The sequence below is a fragment of the Haliaeetus albicilla genome, chromosome 24 (assembly GCF_947461875.1).
Source record: "Haliaeetus albicilla chromosome 24, bHalAlb1.1, whole genome shotgun sequence".
In the NCBI taxonomy this organism is placed as follows: Eukaryota; Metazoa; Chordata; class Aves; order Accipitriformes; family Accipitridae; genus Haliaeetus; species Haliaeetus albicilla.
The window spans coordinates 6,196,867-6,218,737 of NC_091506.1; the positions used below are offsets into that span (position 1 = coordinate 6,196,867).

The 21,871-nt window shown below is 44.5% G+C and overlaps 1 protein-coding gene across 4 annotated transcripts in view; it reads right to left on the reverse strand.

The window, feature by feature from the left end:
• The window catches only part of MITF (melanocyte inducing transcription factor), a 113,654-nt gene extending 92,283 nt beyond the window's left edge, over positions 1–21,371 (reverse strand). For 3 of the 4 annotated variants that reach the window (XM_069811858.1, XM_069811857.1, XM_069811856.1), the window contains exon 1: positions 21,037–21,371. In XM_069811858.1, the coding sequence (XP_069667959.1) occupies positions 21,037–21,140 (104 nt within the window). In that variant the 5' untranslated portion in view covers positions 21,141–21,371. The remainder of the gene's footprint in view (positions 1–21,036) is intronic. The other variant, XM_069811855.1, reaches the window with a different exon arrangement.
• Positions 21,372–21,871: the final 500 nt, after the last annotated feature.

The following is a 21,871-nucleotide window of genomic DNA, read 5'->3' on the forward strand; positions in this document are numbered from 1 at the left end:
AGTTAACTACCTGCTTAAACTTATTTCTTTCCCTACAAACCTGTATTACTGCATTTCATGTATTTACTTTTATTTTAACACAGGTAGGTATCTTGACAAATGATGGAAAAGTGGCCTGCATCTTGAAGTCATATACATTAACCGGTAGAAGAGAGAATAAACCAAGAGAACTGCCATTGGCTAGGTACCACTTTGATGATTCGACATTTCTATTCAACCACCATCTAACTTATTTGTGTATCTTTTTTGAAGGAAAAAATTACCATAATTTCCTATTTATTGAACCGTAATCTCTTTGTTTTTCCTATTAAACCTTCTTCCAGGCTTCCATCCTCCCTTTCCCCAGAGAAAGGATCTTTGAAAAGTTTTTATCAAATACAATGTATAATTTAGCCTGCTTTAGCTATTTCCAGATGGCCTCCAACACGATGAATTTATTCACTTGCCACGAATTTTCCAATAGGGAAGAAATAAATGGAAGCGAGACAGGATTTCTAAAGCAAGAACCTTCCTAGTACCTCAGGAATTATGCTACTTCATTTCTTCTAATAAAATCACACAGAATTGCATCCAATTCACAGAGATACCAAAGACTCCCAATGACTTCACCCTTGTCTCTAACCCAAACAGCTTTTTCATGGAAAGAGAGCCACAGCACAAGCAGGTATTCAGACTGTTGGCACACCTTACTGGAATCTCTTGCCTGAAAATCCAGCCATTAACATATGGAGGAATTGGAGCAAGTGCTTCTATTTTTATTATACACCATCTTTTCTGAGTTATCATTTTCCCTGCATTACAAGGTATTTGGCAAAACAGACAGAAAATCGTGAATTAGGATCAAGAATTACAGAACAGATCTTAGCCTTCCCATCAGTGTGACGGTACTTTTTTCTCTACAGAATCCTCATTCAAGTTGTTTGTTGCAAAGTCCAAATAATTCATGCGACTACATTTAAGCCTTTTCTCTCCCTTGGAAAAAGGAGCTCCTGTATAGTACTATCAGGCAGCTCTTATATGAGGACAGCCTGGAAAGTCAGGAGACAGATCTCCAGGTCTTCTGTCTAAGACCAGAAGCATCAGTAAAGCCAGTATTTTTCTGTTTTTGTTACAACACGTTTTGTCACTTCTCCACAGACACTGCTTCCTTGGCATGTCACATCTTAACTGAGACCCCTACACCTGTTTGAGGCTCTGCTGCCATGAATCCCAGGGCCATAGTGAACCACCACTGACGACCCAAGGAGACAGGGCTGGCATCCAGAACCACGGGTTGCTGATGCTCGAGAAGGAAAGCTGTGAGCTGGTCACCAACAATGCCACGTTTCTCCAACCACGTCTGCTCAGCGCTTTCTCCCATTTACAAAGAAAGGTCCTCAAAGGTACCTCCAAGTGCACCTGCCCTGCCAACCTCCATCAAGTCTGTCTCAAAAGCTCTTTCCCGGACAGTACGCCGACCAGGGTTTTGACAACAGCAAGGCAGTGGGTGCACTAGGACTCCTTCCCATCACACTGACAGCTCTGCCTCATTGTTTCCCCCTGTAGCCATCTGCTTCTCGTGTCTTATTCTCAGATTGCAGATCTGCTGCAAAGCAGCCCACCGCCTTCCTTCATAGCACCTACCAGCAGCACGGGATGCTGGGTCCCAAGCAGGGATCTTAAGTGTTATAGTAGCAGAACAAAAGCTGTTCACAGAGGACTTCACTGTTGGAGCTCCACACTGATGGGAAAATAACATCACATTTCATAATAATTTCCCTGACGTGTGCCAACTACAGAGAAGCCCTCTTCAACCAGTACGGCTCCGAAGTACCCTGTATCAAAGTCCTAGGTCTATATACAAAGCTGCTGAGGAGAAACAAGGTTTATATTCTGATCAATTGTTCAGGATGAAAATACGGGCTCTGACATAATGTAATAGCTATTTTGGCACAACTTTTGAGGAGCATGAGTAAGCAGCCTCTCCTAATTGATGTGCAGATCCTGGAGTGGGTAGTAACTGCATAATAGCTTCATGTTGTCTTCTGAAAGTTAACACAGATGTGAATCCCGTCAAACTAGTCCACAGTTACCAGCAGTGGCTACACACTGGAAGAATTTAATCCTGTTACATCCATTATTTACATTTTCTGTCTCCCATGGAGAATGGATTAACACAGGACAACTTGGACATTACAGCTGCAGTCAACGCAAGTGATTCCAGGTCTCAGTGGTGGCAGGAGGACTCAAGCACCCAATCAAAATACCTTGGCTTAACAAGTTACCATTCAGCAGCTGAGCAGCGAGAGCAGCCACATGTGTTGTTAGACCACAGCCAATGTGTACTAAGACAGCTTAGCTTAGTCTTTGGTCAGAGGTTAGCATTAGCCTGCATTACGTCATATTTGCTATGAACCAGGACTTTGCACACAGATAACTACTGCAGTATAGCTGACATCAGTAAATTATTACACAGAATTAACTAAGCTATGCTTGAGCCAACATATTAGCTCAGTGAGCCAGTATATTTGGGACATGGTGCCTATGGAGTAAGCGTGAAGCTCAAGAAAAGAGTTCTGGCAGGTTACCAGACCACTGGCATTACTGCTCATTCATTTAAGAGATTGTATGACTGATTCTTGACATACTAAAAGTCATCAAACTGGACTCATTGGTAAAGATGTCACTGACTGCAAGCATGGTACTTGTCACACTTTCTACTGGAACGCTTTTAAGACAGCAAAATTCAGCTGCATACAGAAAACCAACCACAGGCCAGCAACCATATAACTCATACATCACCTTTACCATGTTTTTATAAGGTCAGCAGTATGATTTTATGTTTCATCTAACCCAACAACCCAATATAAGTGCAAGCTGCTACAGGAGGAGCCCTGCCTCCCCACAGTCTGGTTCTCAACCCTCCCCAGGCTGGGTCTCCTAATCGTGTGGCTGTAGCAAAAGTCAGTTCTGTAAGCAGATGGAAAACTTTTTTTTTTTTTTTTTAGCATGTGTGGTCCTTTCCCATTGAATCAGTGAGATAAACCAACTCCCCCTGCAGCCACCCAGCAGCCAGCTCCTTCCCGGGGTGCAGGACTGCACCTCAAGGCACAGACGGGCACGGCCGTACCTTCCAGCAGCAGCCTGCAGCCGGAGGAGATCAGGTGTAGCACAAAACCACACCCCGCGTAGTGCACAGTCCTTCTGCCGGCATTCGTAAGGTGAACTTTTACCCCACGTTACTGCCTTAGAAATAAAGTAGTTAAGTAAGTGATAAGAGGCTATTTTTTTCCTTTAAATCACTCAAATGATAGAAAAGACAAAGTCTCCGATTCTACATATCTAAGCTCTAGAGGAGATGGCTGGGCAAACATCAAGCCTCCTGCATCTTCACCTCTGAAGTTTACTGGAGCAGACAACACCAAAGAATTGGCAGAAGTGCACTTTGACATGAGAACGCACGTCACAGTGCAAAAGCACGATAGACAGTACTGCTCTACAAATAACCTCTGCGTTCATGTTCTGAGTTGGCATTCTTACACAGTCCCCGATACCCAGACCAAAAAAAGATGCATAAACAACATTCTGTGCAGGCGATGTTCAGCAGAAAAGGGGAAAGCTGCCCCTTACCCCTACAGTCACCCAAAACCTCTGGGCAGCAGAAACTGGCAGTTTTCCAGGCTGTTTAAAGACCTGTATCCAAAGGTAAATCAGAGCATATGAATTGATGTGACTCTAGCAGCCCAGTCCTGAAAAGCATGGGACTTACCAGCAGGCACACACTCCACGCATACATGCAATAAGCCTGGAAATTTCTGGGGAAAATTAAACCTGTTTCCCCTTGCGTAACAGCTTTGCTCTCACGAAGGGGTGCAGCAGTATGCACCTAACCTCCAAAGCTGGGAGTAGTTAAACAGTCCTCTTACCAGGAAAGATGTGGATGACTTCTCTTTGTAACAGTAAGTTGGATGCGGTAGGATGTAAAATATGGACACAGCAGTATGAAGAATGCTACCAGATAAGTCACAAAGACCAGGCCAATTTTTGTGAAGCAACTCTGCTGCCTGCAGGTATAATTCTCCTTCCACATACCACCCTTCTGTGCCTCTCTCCAACAATAAACTCAGTAGAATATGCTGGAGTTCGGCTTCAGTCTTCAGTTACAACAGAGAAGGGGATCTCAACTATGAGCCTGTATCACCCAGTTGAACAGGGGTCCCTCCATCTTTATACGCTTTCCTCTCAGCCTCTCTGAATGCCTCACACCTTCTGGCAGTTGTACTGTCACAGCCATCCAATGTCCAGATTTCAGAAAAAGCTGTACAGAAAACCTAAGTGCAATAACAAGTTAGTGTGCCACAACAGAAATCCCAACTCCATTACTAATTCCCAGTTTAATTCAGAACTTAACTTAACCATCCAAATGCAGAGGTAAAGCAGTGCCTTCAAATGCTTTTCATTAAGAACTCAGCATCTAGCACAGCTCCCTGTAAACTGCATATAATCTAATTTCTGCACTACCCTGTTTCAGTTTCTCATTACTGAATATCTTTCATGTTTTAATTCACATGACGTTAGATTCGCTGCACGAAACGAGCACCTTCTGAACTCCAGAATAAAATGGAGTTTAATTACTAAACCAGATTTTTAAGTGAGAGTAAAACTCTATTAATGCCTAAAGCAATGGTAAACTTGACAGCTTAATTGAAGTTAAGCATTGCAGAGTTAAACTGCCCCAACAGCTTTATTCAAGCAGCAGCTCACACAGTGAGACCTCCCAAGATCCCACATTTTACCCAGATGACAGAAGACAGGACTCGTCCTGCTCCCGAATCTTGCCTTTGCTGTGAGATACTGAAGTGGCATTTCGAGGTGGCCTTGTAAGCCAACATCCAGATCTCTCTCCCCACCTGCTTCTCCTCATCTGCCTTGTACACACCACTGAGCCTTAGAATATATGAGGGGAGACAAACAAAAGCGATGGGGTAGAGAGCTCTCACTGCAGGTAGTACAAGTAGAGGCAAAAAACTACTGTCAAGATCTGCCTGTGTCCAGCATTCACATGGTATTAATTTTGTCACCAAGGCACCTAATGGCTAACTAAGCCTTTACCATCCAAAATCACTCTCATTTACATGAGAAAAGCCCAAAAGGACTGCATAAATGCAGACATCATCCTCATCTATAAACTTAAAGTACGAAGGACCATTGAGTCTACTGAGTCTCAGGTTTGTTGGGAGCTTCTAAATAGTGGTAAGTAACCAAGTCTCTTCCCCAAAAAGCATTACGCTGCGAAAGCACCCTTAACTTTCTGCTTATTTCTCAATAGTTATTGGAAATGCAAAAGGAACAGAGTCTGGAGCAGTAAACATGGATTATTTTCTATACTTGATGTTTTGCTATTGACAGTCAACTCCCGTTACCCAAGCATGTCAGAGCTTGACAATACAGAGAAATGAATGCAGCCTCAGAAAACACAGACTGAAGACTGTACAGTCAGCACATGTTCATTTCTATGTCTGATGTCAAGGGAATCAAGTAAGGCTGCTATGGCACTGCATAGCACTGGACTCTTACTGGCTACTGACAGCGTCATTAGATTTGTATTTAATTGCTACACTTTATTTTACCCTGGAAGGCACCTCTGAAGTAAACATTTCCAGTAATTCCAGTAAACTTTTTTTATGCTAAAGAACCCATTCTGCACGATCTCCAGTTTGTTGGCACTTGAAGCTGCCAAAAGCAATCTCCAGAAAACTGAAGTGTAGTCCTAGATAACTGCATGATGCAGGACAGCCAAGGCAAGACCAGTCCCAACTGAAGCTTAGATACTCAATTCCGTGTGATATTTATTTAATATAGTTTGGCAGAAGTGTATTGTACACTGTCCTGATGAACAGAGACACAGTTGCAGGTTACAAAAAGGCACTTTGTGCACAGCACACTGAGGAACCGATTCTAGAACTATCCCAGAGCATGAAATGGCCAAAGGTCATGTTTGCTATTTTAAAAGTAATTTTGACTTTAGTGTATGAATTCATAGCAGACAAGTTAGTGCTGGTGCATCAAAGACCTGGAATATTTTAGTCAACAGCCTTGTGGAATTATTATACATGTTAAACAGTCCAGATAACATCACAAGCAATGAGCATCCGTCAAATGTTTTGCACAACCACCACCAAGGTACAGTTTTGCAGCACTGGACGCAACCTTTGCACTGAAGCTGAAGTGGCTATTGAATGTAACATTACATTGCAGGGTGCTTTGCATCCATCCGCAAGGGGGAATGACAGAGCAAAAAAACTAGTTTGTGTCAAACAACATTGAATGAAGATGAGGAAGAAAACCTGGCGGCCTTTGAGCCAAGACTGGAAAGGACACAGAAGTTTTGCCCACCAGGTCTTCAACTATGCCTGTACAACCATTTTTAGGACAAATTGCAACAATTTAGATAAGAAATACATCCCCTTGCCTTACTTGGAAAAGAAAAGCTGAAGGAGTGCAACTTGGGGAGGAGGTGTGCAGCCTCCTGCATACTTCATCTTATGCACACTGTGATACTTAAGTCAAAAACAGTTTATGCATGAGTTACGTATAAAAAAAAAAAAAAAGAAAGAAAACCAACAAACAAAACCCCACACTTTTTACTGTGAGGGTCATCAATACCCTAACAGGTCACCCAGAGAAGTTGTGGAATCTCTGTCTTTAGAGATACTCAAAACCCAACGAGACATGGCTCTGAGCAACCTACTCGACATGACAAGCAATGGAGCTGGATGAGATGATCTCCAGAGGCGTCACCTCAATGACCTTGTGATTCTTCACAGCCACTGGGAAAACCTTAAAGACTGTTGAAAATAATCATATTCCAAATTTTCAGAACCTGTCCACGTGACACCTGATATTAGACTAATAACACTGTGGTTGGCTTTGAGACCAATCTAATTTGGATTCAGAAAGCTGCAGTCATCTACAGCTCCTTTTTCAGAGGAGCCACACAAGCACTCGCTATCACAGTAGGCACACAGACACACGCAAGTGCTCAAGGAACTGTTCTTTGTGATTTAAGCCCGTGCAAATCTAAGTACTCATCTCCCAAATGCCTAAAACTTTCCAATGCCAAGAACTTGAACACTTTCCTTCACCTCGCTTAAAAAAAAACAAAACCACCACCCAAAAAAACCAAACCCATAAGCCAACACTGTCATCAGGGTATCAGAAACTAAGTGGGCAGTTAAGTCTTTGGCGGGGAGGGGGGGAACCTGACTGATAGTGCTCCTCCTCTGTTAAACAGACTATAGTGAAATTCAGTTAATTCTGCATCACATGTTGAAAAGATTATACATTTATCTTTTTCTAGTGGGATTTTTTTACTTTTCTAAGTAGTATTTCAATGAAAGTGGAATATATTAAAATCACAGTGTCAGGCTCAAAAGTACATCAGATTTAACAGCCTGCCATATGCCGAACACTCTTCTCCCAATCCAACAACATATTCAAATCATGTGCTGAAACTTAAGCATGAAAAGTCTGAAGCAGCACAGTTCACGTGCTTAAAGTTTGCTGGATTGGGGTAGAGCACTCCCGTGTTTGTTACAGCCCTAGGGCTGCAACAAGTTTAAACCTATGAGTACAAAACCAATTAAATTATTTAGGATTCTGAAATAAAAAAAATACATGGAAGTTTGATCAAGGGAGGTCTTTAAACATACACTTAACTTCAGCTGGCGTTTAAGTCTGATCTCTTTCAAAGAAGCCTCAGCATGAACGCTGGATGCTTTCTTTAGCTTGCAGCTCTCACTATGCCAAGGATTCAAACTACATGGCAGGGTAGGGGAGAAGCCTATAGCCTATGGCAGGCATTTGCTCAGGGAGAATGCTTTTGGGAAAGACTATATATCATTTTAATATTTCAATTACTTTTACAACTTCAAACAAGCCCAACTTGTTTCTAAAATTTCACGTCATAAACCAGCACATAGGTACCTCCCTGAATTTTAATTCAAATTCTCATCTTCATCTAACAAGATGCCAGGAAACAGAGAAGAGTCTGTTACCAAAAACTTAGATAAAATTCAGTTAAATTATCCAGATGGTTTTCATTCCACAGAAAATACTAAACCAGCAGTTTGCAGAGCATAGCATTTTCTAAATACACAAAATAAAGAGAAAACAATACACAAGTGGAAAGTGCAAATGCTGAGCCCGTTATATTTTTGTTCCAGCAGAAATGCAACACAATCAATACAATCTTGCAGTTCTAGAGCACCCATCTTTCTGCTGCCAGGGGTGCTCTGCAACTCTAAGTGCCACCAAATAGAGCGCACACAGTTCCTACTTTGACGACTTATTTTTTCCTACACTACATGCAGTAAGGAGGAACTGCATTTCCATCACATAGCCCCAAAGCCAGGCATTCCCTATAGCACTACAAGCAGCCAAACAGCACCTACTGAACAACCTATGTACTTTGGATGACACTGCAAGCAGCCAAATTTAGCACTTTCTCCAAAGTATAGCCTGATTCTGTAGCTCTTAAATACAGGGAACACAGTCTTAGATTAAATAGTGATTACAGAATTGGAATTTCAAGAGCTGTGAAAGTCCTTGCTACAAAAAATAAACCCACTGAAAAGAGACAACAAGGACATATACTACAATTTTCTGCACTGTATTTAATAAACCTCAATGCAGAGGTATTAAATTACATATGGCAAACATGCATCAGATATTTGTATGACAACACCAGAAACCATTCAAATCCACCACCAGCAGAATTAGAAAACTGATCAGAAAGATCAGCAAGAGATAAGCTATGGAAAAATATCTCTGCAGTTACAGATGGATATTCATCCCTTTTACACGGCATCTCACTAAAACGTTTCATAGCAACGGGGCAGGAGTTATCAGATAGCAGGGGATGAGACTGGTAACCATACAAACCAGTACCATCCTCCAGCTCACAGCACATCTCAAAAATGGTATGAGAAAACAGGCAACTGAGCAAAGCCGATACTTAAAACAAGGAGGAGCTGTAAGAAATCATTAATGATTTCTTCTTTAGATCATTAATATGTTTTTTCCTGCAGTACTGCTGGTCTTCCACATCAGCCAGCCAGCACGGCACAGACAAGAGCATCACCACGATCTGCTGAACATTGCACCATAATGATAGCGCATTGATTCTCTCACAATCCTTTGGGAGAGCGGGACCTGTCACCTTCCGTGTGCCTCTGTCTCTGTGCCTACCTGGAAGAGCTGCGCTGCCCAGGCTGCGCAGGAGAAGCTCTGGGCATGAAAATGGTGGGATTACCAGGTTGCAGCTCAATGCAAGAGCCACCTTTTCTCACGAGCCTCCTTTCACTGAGCTGGTATGCAGCGCGACACTCCGCACAGCAGAACGGCATTTAGGAACATGAGATCATTGGACCTGTTCCTCTGCAGGTCTATTTATAGTCTCAAGTGGTGCTGCAAGGCAAAAGGCCAAATGGTCAACAGTTTCAAAGAGCAGGTCCCTGAAGATCCCACCTGAGACCCAAGAACACACACACACACCCCCCGGATCAGTGTGAGAGATCACTGCAGACCCAGAGGAGGGAAATTTTGTGCTATGGAGATCATGGCACCCCAGCACAACTCTTACAAAGCACCTTCATTAGAAAGGCTCAGTGAGGGATAATTAACAGTCTCATCCACAAATGAGGACTCCTTTGGAAAGAGTAATTACTGCCTACTCAGAGGGACCCCTCCCAGAAAGCAGGAGGCTGCTGTAAAAAGCAGGGTGGCCAATTCCTTTGGGAAATACCAAAAAGGATGAAGAAAGACCCTTCCCAGCTCTGCAAACATGCAGCAGCAGCAGCAGCACCACCAGACCCCTTCCAGACAGCCCTGTCTTCTTTGCAGGGGCAGCTCCAGCACCTTCGAGATCCTTATAACAGGCAGATCCATCTGATGCTTTTCTACATTACTTGACACACTTGAAAAAACAGAAAGTCCTTGCTGGCCCACAGTATCTTCAGGGCTAACAGCTCCTACAGCACAGCTTTGTACAGTAAATACCAAAAGCTGTATTATCTGGGAACCAAATTGTCACTTGCAGAATAGTTTTGCAATTAGATTGAAACTGTAAATTGTGCAACAAGCTAAATAAAAAACAAGTTTGTGATAGAGACATAATTGTATTTCATCTCCTGCCTTACTCACTTTACTCCTTTGTAACTCACTTCTACACAGATTCAATCTTCTCTTGCTGTACCACAAATGATTTCACATTCCTAAAAAAGTAAGCACTCTTAAGAAATAACGTATACTTGTCTTCACTCTTAATATCCACCTTTGCCTGACAGCTTCCTCACCAACATATACCACTCAGAGGGCCCTTCGGCCACCAGCACCATCAGAGAGTCCACAACACCCTTCGACTTCTTTGACCTTCCTTCAACAGTTCAGGAGTCTCTGGTTCCCATAACCCTAAAGACATTTTCCCTTAATCCAACTATCTGTGCCCCAAATAACACTCGTATTTCAAGCAGGTCCCCATGTTTCATGCTGTGACCTCCACTACAGAGATTTGGACAACCATTTTCTAGTAACAGATGGACCTGAAAACGATCTAATTCCTGAGCACATCTTCCTTGCCTCGTGGTAGAGCTGTTCCACTTTGTACAAATAACTATTTTCTGGAGCAGGGTGAGAAGGCAAATGCTCGCTCCCTTGTGTTACACCAAGCCACTCCTGTCTCAACTAGTTCAATGAATACTATACAAGGCAAAACGGACTAGCTTCTGCAGAAGTGACACCTGAAAAAGCCCATGGTTTATTGGTTTGGGCACTCCAAAGGGTGGTGGACATGTTCAATCCCATGTTTTGAGTCACAGACAGGACCGGAACTCAAAACTTCTGTGTCTCAAGTGGATACAGCTGGGATAAGGGGATGTCGCACTACCTGCTCTTCCTCATCTCCGTAAAAGCAGACCCGTCTTTGGCACGTCACTCCGAGAAAGGTTTAGCAACAGCTCACCTAGACCAGACAACCAAATCTTCAAGAGACAGCATTCAACGCCGACACCAGCCTCTTACATCCTTCGCTGGCTGACTCAGGCAATCCCCCACTCCACATGCTGGCTTTCACAAGCCTTCTTCGAAGCCACCTTTCCCCCATGCGTTCTGTAAGGAACCTAGACACCTACCTCACGGGTTTTTTTTAATTCCACTAGGCAGCAGAACACATAAAAATGAGATGATGCAACACCAAGCCGAAGTTCCCCTTATGAATATAGCCCTAGGTGCCCAACAGGATGTGACAGGTGGACGGACAGGCGAGCCGAGCAGGAGGATGAGGTCACGAAATGAGCAGTTGCACAGCATACTACTAATCTTAAATTCCAAACTCGTTATGCACAAGCCCAACAAACAAAGGAGCAGCTTAACAGATTTACAATGTGCCTTCTCCAAGGGTGGAATAATTATTTATCAGATAGCAACCTTCGTGTTACAACAGCAATAAATAAATAAATGATCCCAGCAACTCTTCTGAACCATGCCTATGTCTTCACTAGGCAGACTGACATCTGGGATGTGCCTTTAGCTTGGCTGAGCTTGGGCAGAATTGTAAATATGTCATACAAATAAAGTAAAGCTTGCTAGACTGAGCAGAAACCCACACGCAGTAGTTAATGGCATCCCAGAGGACCCACCGCAAGAGCCCCACACCCCCCTTAACTCCTTCCAGCTTCCAATGAACAGCCCCTAAGAGTTTTTTCCCTTTCTTTTTCTGTAAGATCATTCCCTCCTGCATGTGTACACGTCTCAGTATCATTCTGATTTCATTCTCTCAGGTTGCAACTGTTATTTATTCGGGCTGAAGTCCACAAACATTATAAAAAGGGTTTGTACCTCCCTATTCCTAGTTTGGCTTTACAGCTGTGTATTACCATGCAAGGACACATCCAGAAAAAGCTTCTCCAAAGCAAGTCATGTTTTACACTAACTCTCTCCTTTATTTAGATAAAACCCAAATAATCCTGAAAGGAAGTAGTAAATGTGCACAAAACATGCTCAGCCAGGCTCTCCCACTTAGATATCTCAATGATCCTTTTCCATCTCTACAGTACTCTTCCAACTTCCCAATCTGAAGCTCCAGGACCACAAACCCCTCCCCCCCTTGCCCATATTCCCCAACTCTTGCCATCTGACAGCTTTCAAAGTCTGCTCCCATCTTCTCACCCTGAAACAGTTTCCAGCTGATTTAGCTCCATCCGAAGTTTTCTAGCCAGCTGCTTCTCCTCCAGAAATGATCACAGTAATTCCTATTTTCTATATGCGTTTACATGTTACAACAGGATGGCTGGCAGTAAGATTAGTAACGATCATTCATCGTTCCCGTCTCCATTCTCTGAAGCATCCTTCATTTGGGACATTCCAGTTGTTCCCACTTCTTGTTACTTTTCTCCAGTCTCCAGATCCCAAGGCCCCTGCCCTACTAGGTTTCTACCATTCATATAGCAGTTCGTGTTGTCACACACTGGAAAGACAAGAAACGATGCCTCAGCATCCTAGGGTTACAGGCAAGCTTTGACAATACAGTATCTGTTACTGGCATGACGCTTTAAATCCATTAAACTTGGCAAGCTTCCAGCACCTAAATATCTCCGAGATGATCAACATCTTTCCAGGTACTCAAAACACTAATTTTCATCATGTAAAGTCCCCTTCTCTCAGAATTCATCACAAAAATTCTTTAATGTAACAGTAGGACAAACCAGGCACATAATACTTGCACACAAACAAAGCTTGCCCTTGTAGGTTTGAACAGATACCTTCCTACTCCCTGCAACTTCAGTGGTCTCTTCACAAGCAGTCTCACGAGGTGGTGTGAGAAGACCAGACCCCCCCAGCACGCTCCACCCAACCACACCAGCCTGAGCAGCAGGTTCAGGTGGGTTCATGCCCATTTTGTGTCAAAAGAGCAGCACAAACAGAGGTGAAACGTACCTGTGAAACTAGATCACCATTTTGGGGGGAGCATGTAAGAAGGATGAATCCAGTTCTTCCAAGAGACAGCAACTGCCGCATCATCTCAAATGCGACTGTTTCCCTTAGCCAAAAAGTCCCTATGTAATACCAACTGCAGGATTGATCTCCAGCCGCCTGACACCGTACCTGTGGTGTTCTAGAGTAAGCCTGTGGTATTCTAGAGCAAGAGAAAAGCGGTCTGGAAAAAAGGTATTTGCTTGTTCTTGATGCTCATTTCTCCAAGTAATACAGAATTCATAAACTCCACATCTGCAAATGTATGTCTGCCTACACTGTAAAGGAATAATCTTCATGGGAACCGATTTAAAAAAAAAAACAACAAACTTGTTTACTGTTAGAGGCTGTTAATTACAACATTAAAATACTAGCCTGAACCCCACATTAAACTTGCATTCTGTTTTACATAGCAGTATACGTAACAATCATCACAGCAAGCAGCTCTGTTGGCTCATGCTGGAAGAAGTAATTATATATCACAGCAACACGTTTTTGCCCTTCAACCTGCCAGTCCAGTCCATGCAGCAGCTGTGAGCAGCAGGTCAGGGTGGAGGGGACCCTACAGAGGGTTTCTACATAATCACTTACCACCGAAGAAAAAAAAAAAAAAAAGGCTATAAACCACCAGACCCTGGCTTGCATGCTTGGCAGAAAGCTGCTAACACAAACATTACAGCAGCCCTTGCAGCAGAGATGTTACCAGAAAAAATGAGCTCGATCCAAAGGCACTACTAGTGGTTAAAGTATTAGCTAGCAGTTATATTGCAAGCCTTCCTTACTAATTTTCACAATCTTTGTACTTGTACCAGCGATACCCACACCATTGTCTTTCACTTGGACATTCCTATGTCCTCTTTGAAACACTTTTTCTCAGGTGAAGCCCAAGGACATCAATGACTAGGGCCTATGCAAGTCACAAGCTGAAATTCTGGCCAAAGATACTGGGACAGAGCCCTTCCAAAAGGCACCCCAAAATTGCTAGTGCCCATCCGCAGCAAGCAGACCCTTGGCGTACCTAACACTGAAAACTGCATGTAACTTCTATCTTGGAGATGGGCTGGAGGACAGGCTGATCTGCTTCAGACTGTATTACAGTCTTTGGTTCCAGTGAACCTAAATATTTCAATCTTGATATGCAAAAGCAGCATCAGGTTTTCTACAGCTGTTGCAGATAAAGCCGTAGCATTGTTATATTATGAATATGCAACAATATTCCTTTTCCTGTGCTGTTTTTCCCCAGCATGAAATGCAGCATAGAACTACATGCAAGCCAACAGTTGTCCTGTTACTGTTTAGCTGCTGGGATTATTAAAAAATAAATAAATAAAATAATCACAGTTCTAGTACAGTGATGCAATAGTTAACTGCCCAGCAAAATCTGCCATGCCATGCTGCTTAATCATGTTGTCTTTGTTCCAGCAAAAAAAGATATTAAAAGACAGTGAATTTTACCAAACAAAAACGTTACAACCAATGCATTTCAAAAACTTTTTGAATCAAAAATAGAACAAGACAGACAATAATGGCCAAGAGCCTGACCAGCTTAATGGAAGTTGGACTCTCATTTTGTTCCCAACACTGAAACAGCAGATCATTCTCGGAAGACAGTTAACAGCCAACACACAACTTGAATTTTTAGCAGAAAAGTAAACAGAAAATTACTCCTTCCATCTCATTTTCAAAGTCTTAAAGTGTGTTGCTTTAGAAAGCAAACCCAGAAATAGGAGGACAGCATAGTAAGTGTCAGAACAGGTTTCTCCTGTACCCTTGTTTCTAAGCAGCTGTACAGATTTCTTCCCATTGAACTTTCAACCATAGAACACAGTGAGAGGCTGAATTTGTTTATAAAATAACACATCTGCAAGTCTCTTCTGCTCTCATTCCCCAGTTTTCTTCTAGATCCTGACCAAACCGTACAGCAGGAATTAGTCACGCTGCCTACCACTGTGCTGGAAAGGACCTCTGATACATCACCATAAGTGCCAAATAAAAACATACACAGTACAGAATAAGCTCCACAGTGACTTGTTAATGACAACTGGTAGGTTCACAGCAGCCCCAAAAATTTTGGTCCAGAGGCCTGTGAAATTACCTCCACTACACGCAGGGACATGAGTAGTACCAGGGCACCCCAGCTGTCCATCAGCAGGGCTGCATCAGTTTATTTTCAGCCATTCAAAAGACAGAAGAATATATTGATTCAAATTATCACCTGGATTCTGTAAATCAATAGTAGCCAGCTAGGGAAGCCTCCTCCTCGCCAGAAAGGCATGGATGTATTTCATGCAGAGTGCATATGTACTTACACAACTAATACAGCCAGCCGTCCGATAAATAAAAAGAAAATACATGTGTATACTAAAAGGTGCACAGTCAGTGCAGTCAGCTCAGCCTCAAAATATCTGTGCACTCTCTGATCAGTTTGGCAGCTAAACAAAATCCTCCCGAGGAAAGCAGCCTAGGGAAGCAAAAAGGTGTCGTTCAATAGTTCCTATCAAAGCAAATGCTGAACTGAATTTCATGGGCTATTTCTGTTTCCTTGCTAAATAGCAAAGGCCTACTGCAAATAACAGAGCAAGAGTTTCGCCGAAGAGAAAAGGTCAGCAAGGATCTCTCGCCACTGAAAATGCTCTGCTACAGACAGGGAGCAGCACCGGCTCCCAGTATAAAGAAATATAAAGAAATACTGCTTATGGTCTCCACATGTTTATACAACAGACACTGCAATTGCAGCCGTTCCTTTTAAGACTGTTTTCAAAAATAAGAAAGCACAAAAAGTTGTGGCAAGGGTTTCCTTCCCAGTGAAGCAAATTTGAGGTGCAGAATAAACATGGGATTATTGACTCACTCACAAAAATGTTACCGGAGATATTTCAAAGAGACGTACTTTTGGCTTAGCTCTACTCCCACTGACGTTGGTTAAGACTTCTACCATTGGCTTCAGTCAGTGCTAGCCTACGTATCACTTTAAAGTCAGCTATTATTACCTTTTAGTTTAAAATATGTAATGTTCCTCTGTAACAGACGGAAAAATATTTCAGGAACTTTTTAAATCTGTTCCTCCAAGATACTTTTTTTTTTTTTTTTTTTTTAAACACACTGAGACGCGGTTCCTGGATGCAAGCACATGTGACCTGTTCTAAATAAAGGATATTTTCCACTTCTTGCACAACTGGAACAGATATAAGCAGTAGCTTGAACAAACTGCATTGCAGAACCCAACCAGAATACAAAACACTCGAATAAGATCCATAAATAGCAGTAATATGAAAAGACTACCTCCAATAAGGCACAAACTCAATGTTGAGAAGCCTAATGTAATCAAGTTCAAATTTAATCACGCTGCAAAGTTCATTTACAAAATTAAATTTGATCATCTGCAGACTAAGGCACTTTAGAAAAGTCCTCTTTGGCTCCAGAGTAAGTACACATTTCAAAAATGTGTGCCTCTGGTGTAATTAATACTTCCTCAACAAACACTGTCTATTAAAAGGGAAGTTTTAACTAAATCAAGACCTCAATGTTTAGCACAGCACCAGAAGAGGGGGGAAAAAAAGCCAAAACCAAAACAACAACAAAACAAAAAAAACAGGAGTGCTTTACAGAAGATCCTGACTGGGTAGAAATGAGGTACTAGCTGATAAAAGTAAAGTATTGAAGGTTTACATTTTAAAAAAAAAAAAAAAAAAAAAAAAAAAAGAGGCATTTGGACACCAGGAATTATAAGAATTTTATAAAAACATCACTGCTTTAATAAGGACAAACTCTACATGTCAATGCTATTGCTCATAAAGCAAGAATAAGCTTCCTAAAAACCAATCATGCAACTTAAAAGCATTTCCTAATAATGTTTTCCACTAAAAATACTTCAGTAACTACATCATTCTGGTGCTTTTTAACCAGTCTGAAACTAAATAAGCTGGGAAAGGGCAATAGAAAATAGCACAAATAGCAGCAATTTACCTGCAGGTACATGGTTTTATTAAGAGCAAGGCAGTAAGTTACAATAACTGACAATAATTTGCTGGCATTTGCTAGGTCGCGTGTACCATCCAAATGGACACACATTACAGAGAACCAAAAAACAGAGAAAAGCAACTGGATGTAGGTTTTGGGGGTTTTTTTTGCTGCATTTGGCACATCTGGGTTGGTTCAGACCACCCTGTGCAAAGGCAGACTGTAAAGTCTTTACTTCCAGATTCTACTTTGATATCCAAAACATTGCTTTAGTAAGTCAAATGATCTAAAGAATCTACATTAGCAGTATGATAGATGTAACTTAAGCCTACAGTGCCCTGATGACTGCATGTGGATACATCAGAAGCTGTGTTTGCTTTTGGTAATAACCGATTATTTTCTTCAACTGATCACCTGAAAATAAAACTCCATCGATTTCGTTGTGCACTGCTTGTACTGGAAAAGAAATCTTATTTACTTGTTCATTACACAAACACATACATATTTAAGTGTATGTACTTATAAATTGTTATCCTTTGGGAATATGGCAGGAGAGGAATAAAGTATGAATGTGAGGAAAAAAAATAAATCTCATTGTCTTAGTGGCTAGTCATACAATCCAGTTTCCTCCCACAGTGAAAAGTGACTGGAGAAACCAAAGCGACTGAAACATCTTCTCAGTTTTCAAAGACATTCAACCACAGTAAATTCCAGAGAACCCTTAAATGTAGCTAGCACTTAGCACAAGAAGCTAACTTCTCATGAGTCCAAGGGGTTTAGGAAATATGGTTGGAACTGATGCATTTCAGCCCCATGTATTCTCTCCATCCCTTGTGATTAAAACTTTTTGCCGGGCTTACATTTTTCCTTGGCCTCTAGCATTCAATTGTGGCTTGGCCTAAGTTAGTACAGTATTTACTGCAAAAAGCTTTTATTATCGGACCCCTTGCGGCTCTGGATTGCAGACTTGAATTATGAAATACGGATGGAGTAACTGCAAGGGTACACTGAAGAGGAGAAATCTTTAACTGGATGTCATGTATTGGAAAACAAGCAATCTGAGAAGCGAATAGGAGAGTGAAGGACAGCAATATCGGCAGGGCTGAGTTAAACTGGGCAACAAAAAAAGTTTCTTCTTGGTTCAGAGCACTGGCATTCCTACGTATTTCTAAGCTGGATGGCTTTTTCTATGTACTCACAGTTTCGGCTGCTATGAGCAAGCCAAGGATCCGTCTCACCTCTTAATGGTTAAAAAAGATCAGGGAAAGCCCTGAATGTTGCTAGGAAGTCAGCAGTTCTCACCAGGGAAGAGTAGATTGCTACTTAGACTCATCTCCTAACATCAGCTATTGCCTCTGGTTTGCCTGCTCCCCAGGCACCCTTCCAGAGCAAGGCTGCAGAGAAGACAGTAAGAAAGCAATTCCCATGGCCGCAGTCCCATTGCTACACCACGCTGACCTGGTGCTCTTCCACTGGCTGCTGTGCAATTACTCCTGATTTACATCCACAAGAGAAAGCAGCGGGGTGAAGTTGGATACCCTTGATAATCATCAGTCAGACTGGTTTCAGGCCTGAGCAAAGCTGAAGGACCACAGAAGTCCTCTTAGATTACGATCTGCACATCATGAAGCAAACAGGTTTGTGAGCCACTTCTGCCTCCTGTTATCATCAAGTTTTATCAGTCTGGCTCCAGGGACAGGTTTATATGGACCTGGCAGGGGCCCCCAGCTCCTTTGCTTCTTCATCTCCCACAAGACCAGGAAGACAACTGAGACTCTACCTGGAGGTGAGAGCTGTATGTGAGCTGGGCAGGCTCCACACCAAGGTTAAACATGTCAGTTTGCTACCTGCCAGAAAAACCAGGGGTTGTTATTCCACCCTCAGGGCTCCCTCTTCTTGTACGCATGGGTACGTGTGGAGGGACACGAGGCAGACTAGGGCAAGTTGGTCACTTTTCCTACCCAACAAGCCCTCCTGGAAACATCGGAACAGCTGTTGGCCTGAGGCACCACCAGGATGTCAGGATGACTGACACAGGGCCCCACTTTTAAACCGAAAGGGTGGGCAGTGCTGGCTCTGCAGGAGCATCGGGTAAGAATGTACTGGGGCAATTCAGTCTAGGGAAGTCTGAAGTGACAACATTTAAAAGATGGCCAAATACTCCAGTGCTTCATTACAGAGCATCTTTATTCACTTTCCCCTGAGAGAAGTGAACAACGCAGGGATGCATTCGGGTCCCAAAGCATCAAGTCACAGGAATGAAAAGCAGTTGGAACATCTGTGCAAGGTCAAACGCAGACCTGCTATCTAAGCTCCAGTGCAGACCTACTATCTATACTCTATGCCCACACCCTCTGAAGGCACAGACAAACTGCTGACTACAAAGTGGACGACCATAAAGGGACAACTCCTGCACACCAGTTAGAACCCGCGGCTGGTGCAAACGGGGCTATTTGACAACGGTGCAGTTGTCACGATCTACCCCACGGCTGCTGCACTCCCCTGCTGATGCAGGCACTGAACCCGAAGCCCTGTGGGTCTCCCAGCTGCCTCCATCACAGCTGGAACCCACCATGACCGGTGAACCCATCTTCTCTGGGCTGTCCTCTCTCCGCCCATTAGCACTGGCTCCCAGCTAATTACCTGATTAACGGCAACTTCCCTGCACAACCTTGGAGGGCAGAGGAGTTCTGGCAGCTTTGGTTAGGTTGGCTGGCCTGTCAGGCTGTGAACGGCTGCACATCACCACCACTACACACACCACTTCTTGGCAATCCCAACGGTCCAATGCAAGATAGGGCTGCCCTGAAGACAGGCTGCAGGAGGTGGCCCCCGATTTGCCAGTCCTCGCAACAGTGACAAAATTTTTGAACACCTTTTGCTACAAGATCTTCAATGTTTCTTAAACATTCAGAGCATGATCAAAAATTCATTTGTTTACTTTGAAGTCTGCCTGACAGGCAGTACAAGCTAAGCTCATTCTAGCACAGTTTTTTAAAAAAATATTTACCTTCTCACTGATTTTTCAAATGCATGCACAGATGTATGAAGAGCATTGTTCAAAACTAAAACCCATGACTATAAAGACAGGCTAACAACAGAATTGATTACAAACAAGATACATTTGCGGCAACGACCTTATATTCAACCGAGCACTGCTAAGGAGAGTGTTGTGACGAAATGGAGGGCTTGTTACCGCCAGAGTACTTTGAATGAAAAAGCAGAGGAGGGAGAAACATGCCGTTGCTGACAAGGTAGATGCTCAAGGCGCGGGAGAGCGTTTGCTTTCTTTTTCCAGCCGCAGGACGGAAAGCGCGTACCTAACACCCCGCGAGCGAGAGAAACACGCACCGCCCGATTTCCCTTCGAGGGCCATATCTATGCAACGCAGCCACTCCAGATAAGAATAAAGCATCTATTTCGGGGGCGGGGGGGAATACTTTAGGAAGAAAGTGACGTGCCTACGCAAAAGTTTCCAGTCCCCAAGCAACTGCAAGTAACAAACCGGCTCCCAAAGTCGGAAAAAAACCAAAAAAACCAAACCTCGAAACAACCTTGCAACAACTCTGCAGCTTGGCGCTGACCCCACCCGGCCGCACCTGCCCGGCAGAGGGGGGGGGAACGGGACGGGTGTGAGCAGCGGCGGAGCTCACCGGGGGCGGGGGGAGAGGTGCCCCCGATGCCTTATACACAGACACACAGAAAGCGAGAGGAGCCCACGGGCGGCGGGGGCTCCCCCGGCGTGACAGCGAGGCCCCGCACGGCCAACAATGCCCTTTACATAACGCCGGCCCGGCCCGCCCTCCCGCCCAACAACGCCGCTATTATGGCAGGAAGCGCTAAATGGCCGCCCCGTTGCGCAGGATGCCTCCCCTCAGCGCGGGGGGTTGGTGGCGGGGGGTGTGGGGGGGGGTTGGGGGGGGAGTGGAAGGGGTGGGGGGGGGTATTTGAGCGTTTCGAAACGGCCTGACTCAGCGTGGGGACCCGCCGCGCCGGCCCCGCGGTGAGTGAGGGGGGAATTTTAAGGGGGGGGGGGCACCGCGTCCTGCGGCCGGCGCCTTGTCCCACCTGCTCTTGAGGGGCTGGCTCTTCAGCTCGTAGTAGGTCTTGGGCTCCTCGTGGAACTCCTCGCCCACCTCGAAGTCCGGCACGATCCCCGACTCCGCCTGCATCGTCGTCGCCGCCGCCGCCGACTGCGTGAGGGGAGAGACGGGAGGTTACCGCCGAGCCGAGCCGAGCCGCCCGCTCCCACACACAGACAGACCACGGACACGGACAGCGCCGCCGCCCGCCCCGCCTTGGGATTTGTAGTCCGCCCCGGGGCCGGCCCGGCCGCCTCCGCCCGCCGCGCAACTACAACTCCCGCCGCTCCGCTCCGGGCAGGGCCGGGCCCGCCGCTGTCAGGCGGGGGCGGCGATCCCAACCGAGCCGTGCCCGCCACCTGCCGCCCCCCCCCCCCACACACACCGCCCCGCCTCCCCGAGGGATGACGTCACGCGGCTCTGACGGCGAGCTGGCGGCCGCCGGGCCGCGCGTGACGTCACGCCTGCCCTCCTGCTAGCGGAGGGCGGGATCGCTCCGGCCCGTAGCGGAGAGCGGCGGCTTGGGGGGGGGTCACCACGGCGGCTGCAAAAAATAATAAAAAAAAATAAACAGAAAAAAAAAGGGGGGGGGAGAGAAACGTGAAAGGGGTTTTCGTCACAACCCACGGAAACGTCTGGCAAAGGGTCTTGTCAGATTTATTTTGCTGGGTGCGTAAACGACGGGCATTCGCCTCCCAGGACTGTTTGCACTTATTCTATATAAATTCTCAGCACGAGAATTTGCAGCTCGGAGAGGCTTCCTCCAAACTTCACGTGCCTTTAGAACCGGGCGAAAGCTCATAAGCGTTGCGAGGAAAGGT